At 38.8% G+C, this 18,524-nt stretch overlaps 1 protein-coding gene across 1 annotated transcript in view; it reads left to right on the top strand.

Annotated features, from left to right (window-relative positions):
- Window positions 1-18,524, top strand: part of fras1 (Fraser extracellular matrix complex subunit 1) — a 245,586-nt gene that overhangs the window by 103,218 nt on the left and 123,844 nt on the right. Inside the window, exons 14-17 of the mRNA XM_063898177.1 lie at window positions 9,097-9,240; window positions 11,191-11,331; window positions 11,441-11,581; window positions 12,844-13,011. Of these exons, the coding sequence (XP_063754247.1) occupies window positions 9,097-9,240; window positions 11,191-11,331; window positions 11,441-11,581; window positions 12,844-13,011 (594 nt within the window). The remainder of the gene's footprint in view (window positions 1-9,096; window positions 9,241-11,190; window positions 11,332-11,440; window positions 11,582-12,843; window positions 13,012-18,524) is intronic.

Genomic DNA, 18,524 nt, shown 5'->3' with positions numbered 1-18,524 from the left:
TAGAGCGTCCGGCGGTATAGACAGCGTTTTGACCGAGCTCTGAATAAATGAGGGATGGATGTCCAGTCGGTCTGCCGGTGGACGAGAGGCAAGCAACATGCTTACACTGAAACTGTGATTTCTGAATTAGGTTGTTTCTTTATTCCGTAGAGGAAGTTAAGAAATGTATTTGTTGTTTGAGGTGCAATACAAGCAGCTTTAAGACATGAAGAAACTACTACTTTTCGCCTTGCTCTAATGCATTCTTATAGCCGGAGAGTGGGAGGGGCCGTTCTTTTTGCCGGAAGTCACATTAGTGCCCTCATATTATATTTCTCTAGAACCCCGGCATTATCCTGCATATGACATGGCCACATACTAAATAAACCAACGACTTGACCCACAAAAACCTTAGGATTATTGTCGTATTGCTTCCGCTAACAAAAATAGTCCGTTCCCCTCACTTTTAAAAAGCGAGAAACAGTTTTGTCAGCAACAATAGCAGTTATAGGACCCACGTTTTGGTGGGATACTTAATTGATGCATGGTGCATTTTTACTATTACAAACCACGCCTTAAGAAACCGCATGATAAAACAACCAGTCACAGACACAGTTTTCAATCTAAAAAGTAAAGCAGGATAAATGCCCGACAAGGGACGTCTACATTGACTGTTACTCAACCCAATCTACTTTAAAGGTCTCCCAGCGCTTGAAAGCCCGGACTGATAAATAAAACCTGTGGCTCAGTAAGCTAAACCCCTGTGGGAATGCTAATACACTCTGAACGGTTTAGCCAAGCACCTCTTTCAAGTGGGGAAGACCTGCTGTGACTCCTGGAGATGATGGGTAGAAATAGATAGAAAGAGGGGAGTGGGTAGGAAAGCAGAGAGTAACCACAGCCGGGTTCTGCAGCTCGATTTCACACCTTAATGAATATTGTCAAGAGGATTGGAATTCAAGACTTCCCAGTGCACAAGCTCCTTGAACGGCCTTACATTTGATACACAGCAGCATCCATCGTTGGAAAACCAGCTCTTTTGTATCTTGCCTCCATCAATATAGCTTTATGTACTGGATACAGGACTTGCTGTAACACAAACCCATGGTGGATACTTCACTTAATACATTTAAGCTGCCACTATTCTGATTCGGTGGCATATACACTGGCAGCATCCATTGTAGAACTCCCCTCCCTTGCATTAATCTACCCTGCATTAATCCTATAATTAAGTCATTTTATTAAATGATGCAGTAAAAGCAATTAACCCTCCTTTCATGTTGGGGTGAAATCTGACTGATTTAATGCTTTCATCGATCATAAATATTGTGTTTTAAATTTGATTGCCTCAAGGCCTTATGATATCCTCCACAGTAGCCATTTGAACATATAAAATAGCTGATCACCACTTTCATAACATTTTTTAGTGGTTTAATCAACGTTGTAAAGCGTTATGTATTCCTGTTCAAAAATGACCGCCATATGAAATGAATGGGTGTCCCTAGATTATGGTTATCCATCAGACACACCTGCAAATCGACAACCATGTTAATTTTGAACATTTTCAGGGTCTATTCTTTATATACTCACCGCAGTTATTCATGTAAACCAGTCGTCTGAGACATTTTCTACAGATTAAAAGGGTGTTCAATCAATGTGGTAATGATTAAGGATATTTGTGTTAAAATAAGTTAAAACAGACCATTCAAATTTGACCAGGATCACTAAAGTAAGTCCCCTTCCTTCTGTATCTGACCAGGTTTTAGTGATTCAGAAATACTTTTTTCCCCAACAAAAACCCCATACTAACTAGTCAGCTTTAAATCTCCAATTGGCTTTCATGAGGGCAAAGATATTTTGGTGTTTCCATAGCAGTTTCTTCTGTTAACGGAGAAATAGAGGATTGGAAAGTGGGCCTGTGTAAATCAGTATGTGATTAGGTCGAGGCTATTAGTGTGGATTTAGCCTGGGTGAACTCTTGTTCTAATGCTTGTTTATGGGGGGAAAGAAAGAAGGGAGGAAAGTGGGAGAGGTAGAAGAGAGGTAGAAGGGAGGTAGAGGCGATGAGAGTTGACAGCCGTTAATAGTGTTTGGTGTTTGGAAAGCACTGGAGACATTGTAGTACATCTTGGCAGAGGACCAGGACCACCCAGACCCGGTGCATTCCCGGAGGCCCCTGTGGGTTTTTGTAAATGCCTCTGGGCCCATGACGGAAGGCTTTACTGTGTCTGCTTGTGCGTGTATTTAAAGACAGGTTGTTAATAATTATGGGAGGCATTTTGCTAAAGATATTCACTCTGCTTCCTTCCACCTCTCCTTTTTTCTGTCCTCTTCAACCCACTTTCCCCATACGTTTTTTCATACTTGTCTATTATGTCTCTGGGAGATAGAAATCGTAAGCATGTAGCTATGTAATTTCGTTGTAGTTTTCAGTGTAGAATAAGTCCAATACACGCCACAATTAATATCTCTTACATTTTAATATCACTTTTTGCGCAGGAAATAGTTTATGACATACTTTTGAACTCCCAAAAGTTGTATAGAAGATATTTTAAAGGCATGTGCTTCTTCATATGCAAATACTTTCACCTTGTGACATCCCCACTCCTCAAACAATCTCTTGAGATGAAATGAAAGAGATGCATTTGTAATTATTTTAGGTCACATCCCCGATCATTATGTGCACCTATTTAACAATATACGCCAAAATTAATACAACAAAAAACTGATTTTTTTGGTTCCTAAATATCAAACTCCTATCATCAATCAATTTTTTTCTTTTAAAACCAAATATAGCTAACGTAAGCAGGAAGGAGGAAGTGTGTTTGACATTGATGCAAATGTTAGTAGTGGCCTAATGGTGGTACTTCAACTTCTGTCAGTTTGTGACATCATTTGGCCTAAAAACACATTTTCCCATTTACTTACACTGGGAAAGAGATGTCTGTTTTTTTTCGCTGATATTTTTTCAACTGAATAAACAGAATTTTTGTATAGCCCTTATTTAAAACATTAGGTTCTGAAAGCGCTAAAAGCTGAAACCAGCGTTATTTGTCCTCTCCACTCATTTGACTAATCTGAGATTGGACGTGACGCTGCAGATTGGAGGCCGGGCTTAAGCAAAACTCAAGTGCGCTGGCTCTATGGGCCCACATGAGGGTACTTTTGCTCACGGGAGTAAGACCATTTTGGTTTCATGTGGCACTGAGCAACCTTCATAGGAAGGAAGTGGCATTTTAAATCAAGCTTTTAATGATTATTTCTTGCATGAAGGCTCATACATACTGCAAGATAATGTGTCTTTAGAGAACCCAATTTGAACTGCATATCTAAAAAAATACAATTACTCTTTTTCACAGTTTTTGTGAAAATCTAAAGAAAGCTGTACCGGATCTAATCGATTCTTCCTTGATTGAACCAGCCACATTCCCCCCCCCCCCCCCTCTGTTACATGATCATTGCATTTCAGTTTCTCTGAGAATGTGGCATTCAGTAGCCAAGGAAGCAATGTGGAAATTTCACTGGCTCCCTACCCCTGTTTTCAAAAAACTAGCCGTTATGTTTTAAAATGAACTACTCACTGTGGACTCACTCATAGAGCCATTGTTGAAGATCATTTTTTCATCACTGAGCTAATCATAAAGTTCAGTAAGGAGACGAAATCTTTGGCGGTTGAAATGTTTTTATTTTTGTATGCTGTTAACAAAAAGAAAAGTGCAAAAAAGGTTTTGTGCAATAATTTACATATTTATAGTTATAGCCTTGTCTCTGTGCTGATGTGCATCTACTTAAATGAAAGATACTGCACATGCTTTTTGAGATAAAGGCGATTCCATTCCAGTAATGGGGGTTTTCAGAAAAATAAGCTTTTTATTGATATTTATTTTTTACTCTTATCTTCTTCGCAAAAGTTGCTTTTTTTGCGTGATTGGTCTAATTGCTGGATCTCTCATCCCATTTTTTTTATCACTCAAGGTTCGGGGGCCATTGAACCGCGTCAGGAAAGTAATCACATCTGCCCCCCCCTCTTAAAAGTCCCACAAGAAGAGAAAGTGAAGATTATCCCCTGTACTGTGTGACTGTGCATTCATCTCCACCTCCCCTGGTTTATGCAGAGTAGGCTTTAGAGTAGGTTTTTTGGCAACTGGCCTGCTAGGATTACATTGGCTGATAACTAAGTGCTTCAAGCTGCACGGAAAAAATAAATTGCTTTCCTGCGAGGGGCAAGGTAAAGGACGTGTAATCCCCTTGTTGGACACAACCATTTTCGGAGGAGTGTGTATAAATGTAGTCCATAGGAATGCTTATGGATGTATGTTTGCTTCATCTGCAGGAAACTAGATTTGAATGTCCAGCATGACTATTCCTTAAAGCGACAGCAGTTAGTTTTAATCAAAAGATGTTTGATTAAAAAGTTTACAAATGTTTGAATCTACCGGTTCAATGAGGGATTAATGCTTGATAAATTGTGATTTAAATTATTGTACAATTTATTGAGTGTGTTTCAGCAGGGCTGCTTACAGTATCATCTCATAGAGATGGTAGCATGGACCCTTGGGCACAGTGAGATGGGGTCTGCTAGAAATATATACATTAAAATTGAATAGAATCTTCAGAGAAACATACACAGACAGAAAGAAAGATGAAAAGAAATCCAATGTGAAACTGGAGAAAAGCCAGAAGGCTGGGGGAAGACAGAAAAAGGAGCACAACTTCAGAATCTTAGATTGTGAGAGTTATTGAGAAAGAGAAAGAGGATAGACTACCTGTCAATCTACCTGTCGTATTGAAAGATGGTTTTAAATCGATCATTAAAATCCTTTGCAGCTAGTTGTTTGCAACTTAAAAACACCTCAGGCTGAATGTGGAAAAGGAATGAAAAGGGACAGGAAGTTGAGGAAGAATGAGAGACAGACAAAGAAAAGTACAGTGTGGAAAAAAAAAAATTTTATGCAGCGAATTCCTTTTTATTTCGCTCCCATTCTTAATAATGTACGAAAAAGGTGAATCAACTGTATCAGGCATGCACAATACACCACATGCAGCACACACTTAGGATTACTTATAATTTTGTTATAATACAAATCTCCTTTTTTCCAGACAGACTTTTAATCATCTTGCATTTAGCCCTTTACCAAAGCTGAATTCATAGTTGGGATGGAAATGAATTGAGATGTTGCGACTCAAACTTACTGCATTTGCACAAGAAAATTCTACAAAATAAAAAGGAAAGTTCAAATGGGTTGCAAACGTAAACATACTTAAATTACAATCGCAACAGAATAATAGACCACTGATCTCTTCCCTGGTTGCAAAAGTGTCTAATTTGGCTATTTTAATAAAATATATTTTGATATAGTGTAATTCAAATATAAACATACATGTATATCATCTTCAATATGGCTGATTAAGATTACAATTAAAACCCCTTTATCAAATTCAGTTCTTCACTCTGTTATTTGACAAATACACTCATATGCCCGAAATACACACACACACACACACACACACACACACACACACACACACACACACACACACACACACACACACACACACACACACACACACACACACACACACACACACACACACACACACACACACACACACACACACACACACACACACACACCACCAGAACCTATAGTCATGCACTCATGGAGAGGTGCCAAGTCCCTACAGACTGCAAGGTTCCTGAGGGAACTAAATTCATCATCTATTACGTGTCTATGTATTAGATTAGGCTGCGGAACACAATTCAATAAATCTACATTTTCACATTTTTGCCATGATTCCCTGCTCTGACTATTGTTAAAGTCAATGTGTGTGTACTGGTAGCAGATTGTAGCACTAAACAGCGCCACATACTGTACACATGTACTGTACACATGTACTGTACACATGTACTGTACACATGCACAGTACATTCTTGGAGCAATTTATACATCTCAAATAACCATTATTTCTGGTCACTTTTAAAAATGTTCAGCAAATTTGGATAAGTTTGGATCAAATTTCAGGGTCAAGAAAAAGAAGCTGGTGAAAAAATTTGCAATCTGTGAAAACCTGTACGACAAAACAATATTTAGATCAAAACAAAACTTGTTTCTTTAAAATAGCCGGATGGCCAAAGTTGGCCAAAACTTATAAGTTGTTTGTTACATGGCTTCCATTTACAGGAGGTTATTTAAATTTGTCAAGTCCTCATTTAGGTGTAGTGCAAAATCAGAAGACAAGCATACCATTTCAATTCAGACAACAACAGAAACTCAGGTAAGAGGCTTGGCAGATATTCGGTAAGAACAAAGCTTACTATGCTGGAGGATAAAAATAGCTAAACCAAAAGGGAAATAAAACGTATTACATGCTCCTCATATTACGCAACCCTGTTGAGAGTAATATGTCGTCAGTAGTGAGAGAAGCAGGCCTTGTATGTGTTTGATCAAACAGAACAAGTCTTTAGTGTTTCTGGTAGTTAATGTGTGTTTTCCAGATGATAAAAAGAAGCATATAGAGAGACTGACCGAATAAATGATTGTCGTTACCTGAGGAGAATCTGTTGGGAAGAGGAGGGATCGGGAGATTTATCTCACACTGCATGCTTTCCTGCTTTTTTGCGATAACATACTGGGTTAACTTCTGGCGTCTTCCATTAAATGAGAGAGATTTTCATCAGCATTCTGTAAATGCTGCTGATGAATACATTAATTACCCTCTCTTCGGGTGAATATCACCTTGTCCCGATGTGATTTTCCCACTTCTTATATGTTCTGAATTCGCCTTCCTCACCATTTCTTTACCATTGAGTTTCCCTTTTTAATCTCTATCCTTTCATCACTTCACTGTTCACCTCATTTTTTACCTTCCTCTTTTTTTTGCAAAATTGATTAGGAGAGGACTGAAGCTTGTATCTAATTTGGATCACAATATTCCACACCCTTGTAAATAAATACTTGCAGAGCTCCAAAGCAACAATGAGGAATGTAAAGGGTTATCACTACTAGTCTTTCAAAGCCGATGTCAATAAAATAACATTCAACTGAAGGTTCACGAAAGAAATGCAAATGTTAACCTGCCCCTCGGAGTTCCACAACGAACCTTTACGGCTCCCCTGACATTTTGTTTAGAAGAATCCTCAAGGTTTGCCAATATTTAACAGAAAAGTGTTTTTTACTTTATGTAACCTTAAGGAGAGGCATTATAAATAAAATCCAATCTTCGCACTTAAATGTTAATAGGAAATAAGATAACCACAGAAGTTATTTTGAACAATGATATTACGAAGGGGTAATATACTTCTTTAGGTGTTTCTACAAATATCCTCAAAAAATAAAGAACACCTTTTTTGAATGTTAGATGAACATCCATTAACAATTAGTAGAAATGTTAGAATCCTGTTAAAAAAAAGTTTCATATAATCATTAAAATATGCACAACAAAGAATCATTTGTTTTGTATATATTTTTTTGACTGTGCACGGTCTCCGAAAAAGGTTCCTTATTACTTTTTGGAACCAAACTGCAGTAGCTAGTTAGTGTGCATTTTCAATCTGGTGTCATGAAGCAAACAGTATTGTCAGTGTGTTATCTGTATCAAAGCCAGCATATTCACAGCACTCCTGTGTTTTCCTATAGTTTGTTTTTGTCTTTTTTTCTGTGGCATCTGGGTTCAGTCCGTGGACTGCTGGGAAATCATGCGTCATACCAGTTGTTGTTGAAATAAGTTTTTGGAGCTTTGTTCACACTCCCCTGTAGTTGTACATTTGCGAGTACAATCTTTAAGGTAATACATTCTCTAGGCCCTTAACTTAATTTTAACTATCACAGCAAGATACCTTACCAAATTCTTACCTGAACCTTAATGAGGACATATGCCGCTAATTTTAGGTTTCGCATTTTTCATAATTTGCGCTTCTACTTTGACATGTTTAGATGCTTTGATATTTAAAAAGTGCTTTATCATGCTTTTTATTTTCTCATACTGCCTCTTTTCACCCTCTGACCTGATTGGTTAGCTGACCAACTGTGTCATGATTGGTCAACCGCTTAGAAATGTCCCGCCCCTAAACCATCATGTACAATGTGTTGGAGCGCAAATGGTATGTACTGTAGTGATGTCATAAGGAAGTAAACAAAGGTGAATGGAAATGTTGCAGGCAGGTGGGTGAGTGTTTTCTGGGGCTTTTAGCCTTTGCAGACTTTTTGCCTGCACACAAACCTAAATAAAAAAATACAGGAAAGGGAAAATCCAGAAAGAGCCTCTAGAAGCAAGTCCTAACTAAGCCCCAAGAAAGGAGGGGAGGTTAGACCAAAGTGTCCTGAAAACATGTTTCTGTCCTCGCTATGTAGCCGTTACAAGGTCTGAAAGACAAATGAGTGTGTATGCAAAGACACAGAGAAATACACATGGACTTCACACACTACATTTAATCAAAAACAAAACAAGATGAATTCAATGGAATTATTTGATTGCGTGTTTAAGAGTGTGCCTTGTTCCTGGTTTATTTCATTCTCTCTTTGTTTTTATCTCGTTTATACCCCCCCCCCCACACACACACACACACACACATTTTTACATGCATTCCACATATAGCTCACTGATAATGGCAGCTATGAAGATCACACACACACACACACACACACACACACACACACACACACACACACACACACACACACACACACACACACACACACACACACACACACACACACACACACACACACACACACACACACACAGTGATGTTTAGGATTGCGACTGCTATCTCTTTTTCCCTGTATGTACTTACATGCATTACAATGCCAAGGTATATAGGGTTTCTTTCAAATCAAGCTCAAAAATTGGTCCACTAGAGTATTGTATGTTTTCGGTAATGCATCAGATTAACCATATTTCTCCATTTGTTGTTGTCATAGTGACGATTATGTAGTGTTGTAATGGACTTGTAAGTGCAGGTGATTTTCAAAGCTTGTCACATTTGATTTCCATGTAAGGAAAATATTTGAAAGTTGAAAGAGTTTTTGAAATCCCAAACCAATTGACAATTGTACTATTTTTCTGTAATACTATTTATACTAACAGGTGTTTTTTTTCTTCTATTAAATCCTCCAGGCTGTCATGAGTCCTGCTCAGCATGCCATGGGCCACTCCAGCAAGAGTGTGTGTCATGTTCGGACCGGGCTGCCTTACTCAAAGATGGGGGATGTGTCCCTGACTGTGGCGTTGGTTTCTACAGTCAAGAAGGCGTCTGCTATGGTAACCCATTTCAATACTGCACTTCAAAACATAGCAGAATTGTATAAGGATGTAGCAAGTTTTGGGATATTAGAATTTTAGGAGTATAGTATAGTTTAAGAGTATGTATTAGTACACATGTTAGTTTTAAGATAAATCTTCTTTCAATATTTTTTCTAACCTCTGTCTTTTAATGTAAAATATCTACTGCAATAACTTGTTTCCGTGTTTACCAGAGCTTCCAGAAAATAGATATATATACAGAAATTACATTCAGCTACATAGAAATTACCTGACTTTGTTTTCTGTTTTGTTTTGTGAGCACACTAATTGGACTCTGGTTGTTGAGTAATAGAACGTTTAATTGTTTAATTTCTTTGCAAAATGTTTTAACTTTGATCTATTTTGGAAAATCTGCTATTGCATTTGCCGTGAAGAAAATAACTTTATTTGTTATTTTCAATAAAAAACGTTTTTAAAAAGTAAAATATAAAGAGCTGAATTCTAAAACCTGAAAAGGAAAAAAAAACACAATTAATAAAGCTTAAAAGAGGCAGATGTTATTTGCTATATGTGTTATTCTAAATGTTTAGGAGGAAAAAGGACCCGACAAAGCTGCAGTCATCCCAATGAAATGTTGTGTATCTTCACGTCATGAGGAGATGATATTTAAACAGACAAATTAGACTGCACTGCTGCAGTAAACAGAGAACACACTGAGACAATAAGAGGTTTATTTTTTCGCAGTCAACCGGAGGTGAAGGTTTGTTTGGGCTTGTTTTGTTTTTTTTAGAATCCCTGTCAAGCTTCCACTGCACATGGTGCCAAAATGATGAAGTCAGCAAAGTTAGCAAACAAACAATCTAAAAAAAACACAATAATTAGCAGCTCTCTCTAGCACTAATGAGGATTCAGAAGCCATTTGAATAAGGAGATCCTGTATGAATATGGATGGTTTCTATTTTGGAGCAGTGAGATAAAGAATAGCGAGAATAGGCCTCCCTCAGGGCGATGGTGAACTTAGCAGCAGGTCAGGGGGGGGGGGGGGGACTCTTCAACACCCCCTGGCTCATGTGGTGGACTTGAAGCCCTCAGCAGGGAGCTCTCACAGAAAATGTCAAAAACCTAGGGAACTTTCTGGAAAAAAAGGTCAATTGCATTAGTAGTTGCCATTTGGAGCTAAGAGATGTGTTTTTAAAATGACAACATCCACAGAGAGCAGAAGGGTTCAACTTGTTCCCCCTCTCAGGGCCTTCTGGGTTAGATTTCATAGCTTTCCATTTTTGTCCCCTCAAGCATGCCGTAGGAGTATCTGTCATTGATTTCAGCCTCTGTAATGATGGAAGCAAAGATCTGGCTGAGCTTGTGTGCTTGTCAAAGTGGCATGTCAATATGGAATTCTCCACAAAATGGTTTTCACACACACACAAATGAAGTTTAAATTGCACTCACAACAAACTCAACCGTAGTCCAGTTCATAGTCCAGTTGTTTCCATTGTGAGAGTGGTTCCAGGGCCAGTTTGGAGCCACTCCCCGATTGCGAACCAGTGTTTAGTGTTTCTACCACAGCGGTGGCAACTCTCAGACCCTGAAAAATGGTTTGCATTTGGAACTTAATAAACTGGTGGGCAAGAATCAGATCCGAACTAAAAAAGCACCGGCAACGGAACAGATTTTTGGTGGAAAAAGGGTAGCAGCAGAACTCCTTTTAGGAACACCTCATTGCTTAGTGTGTAGCCCACCGTACAATATACATGATTGCGATTTGCGACCAAAACTAACCAAATCACTTTTTTACAATATACCAAGAGCACCTAAACTTGGTTTGGCTTTCCACATGTGAAAAGGCCCTAAATGAAAAAGTGAAACTCAGTTATTTTTACAGAGTTTGGTTAGGAGACTTCACTTAAACACAAAGCATTTCATCATTCCAGCTGGAAGACATTAACATTTACATGTTGCGATTCACAGCCTGCGATTCGTCTTGTGCCTCGTGTTTCCCTGACAACCCCAACTGCATGAGCTGTCTGCCGGGGGCCGCCTTGCACAATGGGAAGTGTATCTCCCAGTGTCCAGCACAGCATTACCTGGACGACAACAGCAGATGCAGAGGTAGGATTAATTTTGAACAAAAAATTCATACCTACATTTAGTTTTATAGGTAAAAGAGAGGAAGAATTCAGTCATGGTTGTGTTTCCACCCTGTTCTTTTATTCCTCAGTCTGCCACAGCACCTGCTATTCCTGTTGGGGCCCCTCTGTGTCCCAGTGTACCCTGTGTCCAGGTGGGCGCCTTCTTCACCAGGGTCAGTGTGTGGAAGTGTGTGGGGAAGGACTCTATTCCCAGGACAACACCTGCCACAGTAAGAGCATAAATCTAATTATTTCAGGATTATACCAATAAGCTTATATGATCAGCTATTAGTGAGGAATGCGTTTTGGACAGCTCACCAAGAAGGGTTGGCGGTCCATGTACTGGGGCTCAATCTAGCTGCGGTGGAGGGTCTTTTCATGAATGATAACATATGGAATTCTATTTTTCATCTATGGTTGTATAAACTGTGTATAAAATGACCCTATGAACATAAAAAAAGGAATTATTACATTTTTGAGGGATCACCTTCAAATGTTCTCCCTTGTTACTCTATATAGGGTACAGTACTGCAGAGTGACATCACTGTAGGGCAGGGGTGTCCAAACTACGGCCGGGGGGCCAAATACGGCCCGCGGGCCATTTTGAATCGGCCCTCAGTCAATTATAGTATGATTAATTGAAGTATAATGAAATATGGCCCACAAATTATACTTGTGCTTGTCTTATACTGTCCCGTCTTGAATATATATATGTAAACAGATATTACACAGTAGTATTCATGTGTTAATAAGCCCACTTTTAAAATTAATTCAGTCAATTAAAGATGAAAACATTTTCTAACAAATCTTTGTTGATAAGAAAAAAGGCCCAATAACTTATTTAAATAAAAGCAGGAAATATACTATTCCTATTTCCTCTTCTAAGCAATGAGAGGCTTCTGTTTTAAGAGATGAGCTGCCAACTAAATAAATTAAACCCTACGGAGAGCTGTGATGTAGGCAGTTTTTTCTTAAAGCATTTTCAAGTATCAAGCTTCATTTACCTACATTTGATTGATTTTTCTAACTTATAACTTAACTTATGAGGCATATACTGTACCTCACCTTTAGTGAGGGGCCCAGCCCTTCGTATTTATTTCTGTATGTGGCCCTTGGTGAAAAAAGTTTGGACACCCCTGCTGTAGGGAAAAGAGATTGTCTACTGATCCTCACCAGTCTATAAGCAAACGCAGTGTGGGTAGCAGACCAAAAGTGGCTCCCTCTAAGCCCCTGCCTGTTAACTCCCAGAGCTTGTCTATCTTTTTCCCGGCTTTGTGCTCAGCTGCTGCCAAGGCAAAAAGTCATTTCGCTGGTGCGTGAAGCTCAGGCTAAGGGGCGTCTTTTACCTATCGCCCGTCCTGCAATGACTGTGCCAGATCGAGCTAAAACCCCTGCAAAGCCTCAACCTGAGCAAAAAATGTCAAATAGTTAACTGCATTAGAAATGAAGAAAAACGCGTACAAATTGGTTAATTTAGCCATCTGCCTTTTAGACTGTCACCCCTCTTGCCGATCCTGTGTGGGACCCTTGGCCTCAGACTGCCTCCGCTGTTTGAAACCAGAGGAAGCCCTCCTCCTGCAGTCCAGTCACCTCCAGCACGGCGTCTGCACAGCCGGGTGTCCTGCACACAGCTTCTTGGATCACATGCACACATGCAGAGGTGAGTGCGTTTAAATTAATCAGTTAAATCAATTAGTCTATTGACAGAAAATACTTGTAAGGGAATTGTATTAATGTATTATAATTGATCTGTTTTAAATTACTATTTAAGTATGCCAAAGATGTGTTAATGGAGACTCTCTAATGTGCAGTTTTGCGCATTTAAACACAACATCTTGAGCTTTGGAAACTTCAAAATGAACACTAGTCTTAAATTATGGAACTTTTAAAGACTAAACAATTAGTTCCTTAAACAAAAATAAATTCCATCCGGTAATAAGTGATAAAACATCATTTGTTGATGCCAAATTGCGTTTGAATTTCAAGTTTGTTCCATTTTGTTATTGGTTTTCATTAAAATCCCACATGTTTTACATATCATAAGATCCCATACAAAGACAGAACAAACACCGTTGTCAGATGTTGTTTATTGGAAGCAGACTTAAAAAGGGAAAGTACATTTAACTGAAAAACCTAGGGTGGAGTCTGTTGTAGATTTACTCTCCTGGCCAATACTTAACATATGCTACACAGTGTTATGGCTTGCATTTTCTCAAAAATAATTCCTTGATGCTGATTGATTTTTGCTGAAGCTTTGCAGCTGTTTGTGAACATATTTCCGTTTGGATAGTAAAGACAGTGTTTGTGCTGACACCTGTTTGTGTGAAATTGTGCATGTAATGGGCTAATTTTTAAGGTGGGTTTCAGGTTTCAAGGGGGTAGTTTGTCAAGCGAGAATAATTATCACCCTCCTTACGACACAAACACACACCACTGCAACCACCACCTCTTTTTTTTTAAATGAAGCGGGAAGAGAAAAAAGATGAAAAGGGAGATGAAAAGACTGTAATCAGTTTTCTTTACCTCCCTCGTACCCCACAACAACTGTGAAATTCTATCCGTTTAGCATGATCACCACTCTGCTATCTTCTTACTTCCCTGTTCAGTCGTGTGCCCACTGACCGTCCTGCGCTCAGTATTTGGCAGAGAGAACGGTATTAGTTCTACCTGCTGTCTCTGTCTCAAGCGCAGCCAAGTCTTTCCCCAACGCTGGCGATTTGTTCAGCTTTACTTTCTATTTTTCTGCTTTTATTTATTCTTATATTCTGCCAGAGCTGTTGTAACCTGAAATGAGCTGCTGTTGACATCACTGCTGAGTAACAGGTCATTACTTGACAGCCAGACATCTGATTGCATCAGTAAGAGTTGTTTTGTATCACAAAAAAAGAAGGAAAGTGGCACTCATTTCTCTTACTTTTAATATTCTCATTCAAAGTGGATATTGCCTCCGTGTAGAAGTTCCTCTAAACACAAAATAGCTTGTTTGGCATGTTCTTATTTAATGACCTAAACAATGATTATTTTTAATGCAGTTTTTTTCTTAAAGTCACAATTAAATCCCAAAGTTCCCTCCAGAAGGAGTTTATCTCCCACACTCCCGGCCTCCTGAAACACCTCCATTAGACTCCTTTGTTTACTTTTGTAACATAATGACATCACTATGTAACACTTGCGCCACTATTGGCTAGCGCTCCATTTTATTCTGAAAATCCAAGTGAAGCAAAAAGTTATTGGTTGTTGCTTATTGAGAACAGACTTGAGTCACAGTTGTTTGATTTGAGTCATGTGACTCACAGCAACACCTCTGAGAAATGACTTTCTTTCACTATTATTAAAGTTTGATCTTCGTAAAGGTTAGGGAAATGTTGGGTATGCATTGAATAAACTAAAGTAAACTATAGGCAGCAGGATGTAAACAGCATGTCCTTAATAATTAAGATACAGGAGGTGTTGATCTAAAGTTAAATGCAGTCTTGCAGTATCCATTGTTCGTGTAGTAATACCAAGTTTCCTTTTTGGTAGAATAAAAAAAAAAAGACAACTGAAACTGGACTGAAGGTTAGAGGTCATGGAAGCCTTTGCTCTTTTTCCCACATAGATAAGATAGGAAGAGTTTGAAGGAAGGCTTTTATTCTTGGTAGGTTTATGGGATTTCCCTTGGCGATGCAGATAAGTTGTCGCTGTTTACAGTCACTCAGCAGCTGTGTGAGGTGCGAGAGTATATCAATTACAGTGCTCTGAGGAATGTCTTTATAGTTTCCTGTTAGCTGTTGGTTCCTGGATTCCTAAAGGTCTGAAACATTATAATTTGGCCCTTTTGTTGTTGGTACTTTTCTCTCAGTTCCTGTGTTGTTGTCTACATGAGTAGAGTCTTTTAAACTCTATTATGCTCTTTTTCAAGTTTCATAATTGTATTTTGTGAATCTACTTTGAAACAAAGTTCTTTATTTTTCTCATAGTGCCTGTGCTGCAGGACAACCTTTCACCCTCTGTCTGAAACCAGAGCCCAGTCTGCTCCTGAGTGGTTAGTTAGTCAAGGTTATCCTTGACACAAATTAGTTGTTAAGCTTTTGCCTTTTAAATAATGGATTTTTTCAACCTTTGGACTCCCTATTAAAAATATACACATGAATACAGAAGCACACAGTTGGCATTTTTCCTCACGTTTAGCAGAACACTATCCCTGTACAAGGTAGTCATGATTCGGCATAACTTGGATTTCAAGGATTTTTTAGGTCATTAGACTGATTTGTCTCCTCACCACAGTTTACATTTAAGGTCTGTCCAGGGCCAAGCAGCAGATAATTTTAGTTTACTTTACCTGAATTGAATAGCCGTTAGCACAATTGGATCCCTTAATCATCCTGAAAGAGATAATTGCAAATTGAAGAGTAGTAGTGGGACTAACACCCATTCATCTGTGTGGCTGCAAAGGACCAACAGCTTTGAATTTGGTCTTAGTTCAAATTAAAGGCTGTTATCAGAGGATGGAAATAGGGTTTGTAGCCACTATTCACGCTAACAAGAGAGAGAGGAAAGACAAGAGAAAGAGCAGAACATAACTCAAAAAACACTTTTAAAGAGACCGTTTGTTGTGTCAGTGCAAATTAGATATTCTAAACCCCTAAAAAAATATATAATTGATTTTCGTTTCTTCTAATTTGTTTGTGTTTTTCAAACAATTCAATTGAACTGCTTGTCTCTGCGTATAGCATGGGACATCTGCTGTCCTGTCAAATGTGTTTTACTCAAAGCTGCATGAATTATGCACAACACAGTAAGCTGAGGATCATCCCCAGAAATGAGTGTCAGTCGGCGTCAGTGGGTCCAGGTGGGAACAATGGATGCTATTGTCTATATGTGTGTGTGTGTTTGACAAGATCCTCAGACCTCTTCACCACCAACTGTCCTCAAGCGGAGGAGTATGGCATGTAAACATGAGACTCCCAGACTCCACGCTTGACATACAAACTTGTAGGAACACACACACACTCACACAATCCAGTGCACATTAAGTGGGCCTGAGTTGACGAGCTGTCAGTTGTCTGAGAGAAAATTCCAGGATGAATGACCCCACCCCTCCTGTCTGTAGCCCTCCAGCTAACAGAGATAGTTTGTGTGTAGGAGGTTGAATGCTGCTCGATAGGCGTGTACAGGAAGGGTTAACACACACCTGAACTGTGTTGGTATAATATCAGAAACATCAGTTGACTGTAAGCCTGGAGGGGAACAATAATGAGGGACATTTTAAATAAATACAATTTAAATAAAAGTCATGCAGATGAATTAAGGGTTATGACATGGGTTGATAGTTTTTACTCATCCTTATATAGCAAAGAAAGATGAGATATGTTTAGCTAGGTATGACGGATGAACTAAAAGAAAATCAACCCTCAGGATTTTTTAAGAAATGGTGACTTTGTTCATGACCTATGGAATTTGCAGTAGCAAATGAAGTCATGGGTTAGAGTTTATAATTCCAGCTAGTGTTGTTTCTTAAATTCAGAAATGAACTATCATTTTGTTGGGTTTCTTACATGGACTGTGTATATGAACAGACATACCATATCAAATGATCTACCATTTTGAAGCCTTGAGTTTGGACCTTTTTAGACTTCACCTTCTTGGATTTTGGCAATCGCTATTTTGGTTTTCAGCAGTCGCAATCTTGGTTGTTGGCCATCGCCATCTTGGTTTTAATTGAACCAAAAGTGATAGGAAGTTTGAGCTAAGTACAATTGAACAGCACTAAATGTTACAATTCACTTCAATGGCATTAAAACACTGTGTCATAAGTTGAAGTTAAAACACTCCAACTGAACCTCACCTTAGTAGCAACATGTCAATCACAAAGTGGACACACCCTAAAACGTATCCAGGAAAAGGATTTGTTCACCAAATTAGGTAGTCCAACAATAAGCACCTACTTATTTGAGTGTTAGTTTATTGTACACTTTATAGACTTTTATTTAATTGACTTTTTTTGCCCCCATTAGAATTAATGCAGGTTTAAGGCACTTCCTCATTGGCTCCTTTGTTCAGACTCCGAAGTTCCTGCTTGTTTTTATTTCAATTTAAGCAAGACATCTAGACTATAAAACATTTATTCTGATTCTGTTAAAACTTAGTGGTGGCTGTCATCTTTGTGAATACTTAACAGTTTTTTAGTGCAGTCCTTAAATCTGCTCTGAACTTTCACAGCAACTGAGCCAACGCATGCAGCCATGGAACAAAAAAGGAATTAATCTGTGTTGCTTACTCCTTTGTTGTGTGTTTATTTGCTCCTTTCACGCCTTCATTGTGAGATCCTCTCACAACCCTCTGAATCTGAATCATTTTAACCTCTTTGGATATCATTTTTCTGTTCCCTGTGCAAGTTTGGTCTAATGATTCAACTAGACGTCTCAAAGCCTGATAACATTACTGCAAGAGTCACTGAGGTCAACAAACGTGTTAAATCTCACTTTTCAGGAGCTGTTTCTTAATTCACTTCTGTTTTAACTTTGGAAACAAGCTTTATATTGTGACCAGAATAATGAGACTACTGATACAAGAAGGACTCAAGAGGTTTTCCAGCAGGGAGTCACTGAGCTTGAAGGGCTCGAGAGGATCTTGGTGCCTATTTACCACAGCAAGACCCAGAAGGAGATCAAGAGGATCTAGAGGAAGCTGCTGAATCATGACAAGAATAAAGAGTTAGAAAGAAGCAGAGGAATTGGATAGGAACATGATATGTATCATAATCAGTTGATCAGAAGCTTTAGCAGATTGAGTAGACTTTAAGAGATGTTATATCGCCGATATCTGGTCAGAAATACAACTCGCAATCTTTGTTAGCAGTTAACTCAGACTGGAGTGGAAACATTTTCAGTTTTCTCGCCAGGAGGCTGCAATATGGCATGGAGGTATGATGGTAGAGTGTTAAACTGATGAAAAGTGTGTTTCTGAATGCATGCAAGCATGGTGGAGGCTGCGGCAAATTGTCCCCTTGTTTCTTGATGTATCTATAACTAGACTGCCACTCATTGAATCTGAATCTGAATCTGGTTTACTGCCAAAAAGTTTACACATACGAGGAATCTGCTTTGGTGTTAATGGCACCAAATAATAGTTCTATGATGAAAACAATTAATTTTAGCAGCAAGGCAGTATGAGAAAAAGAAAGCACTTTGT

The sequence above is a fragment of the Eleginops maclovinus genome, chromosome 12 (assembly GCF_036324505.1).
Source record: "Eleginops maclovinus isolate JMC-PN-2008 ecotype Puerto Natales chromosome 12, JC_Emac_rtc_rv5, whole genome shotgun sequence".
NCBI classification, from domain to species: Eukaryota; Metazoa; Chordata; class Actinopteri; order Perciformes; family Eleginopidae; genus Eleginops; species Eleginops maclovinus.
This window is presented reverse-complemented; position numbering and strand designations above follow the sequence as displayed.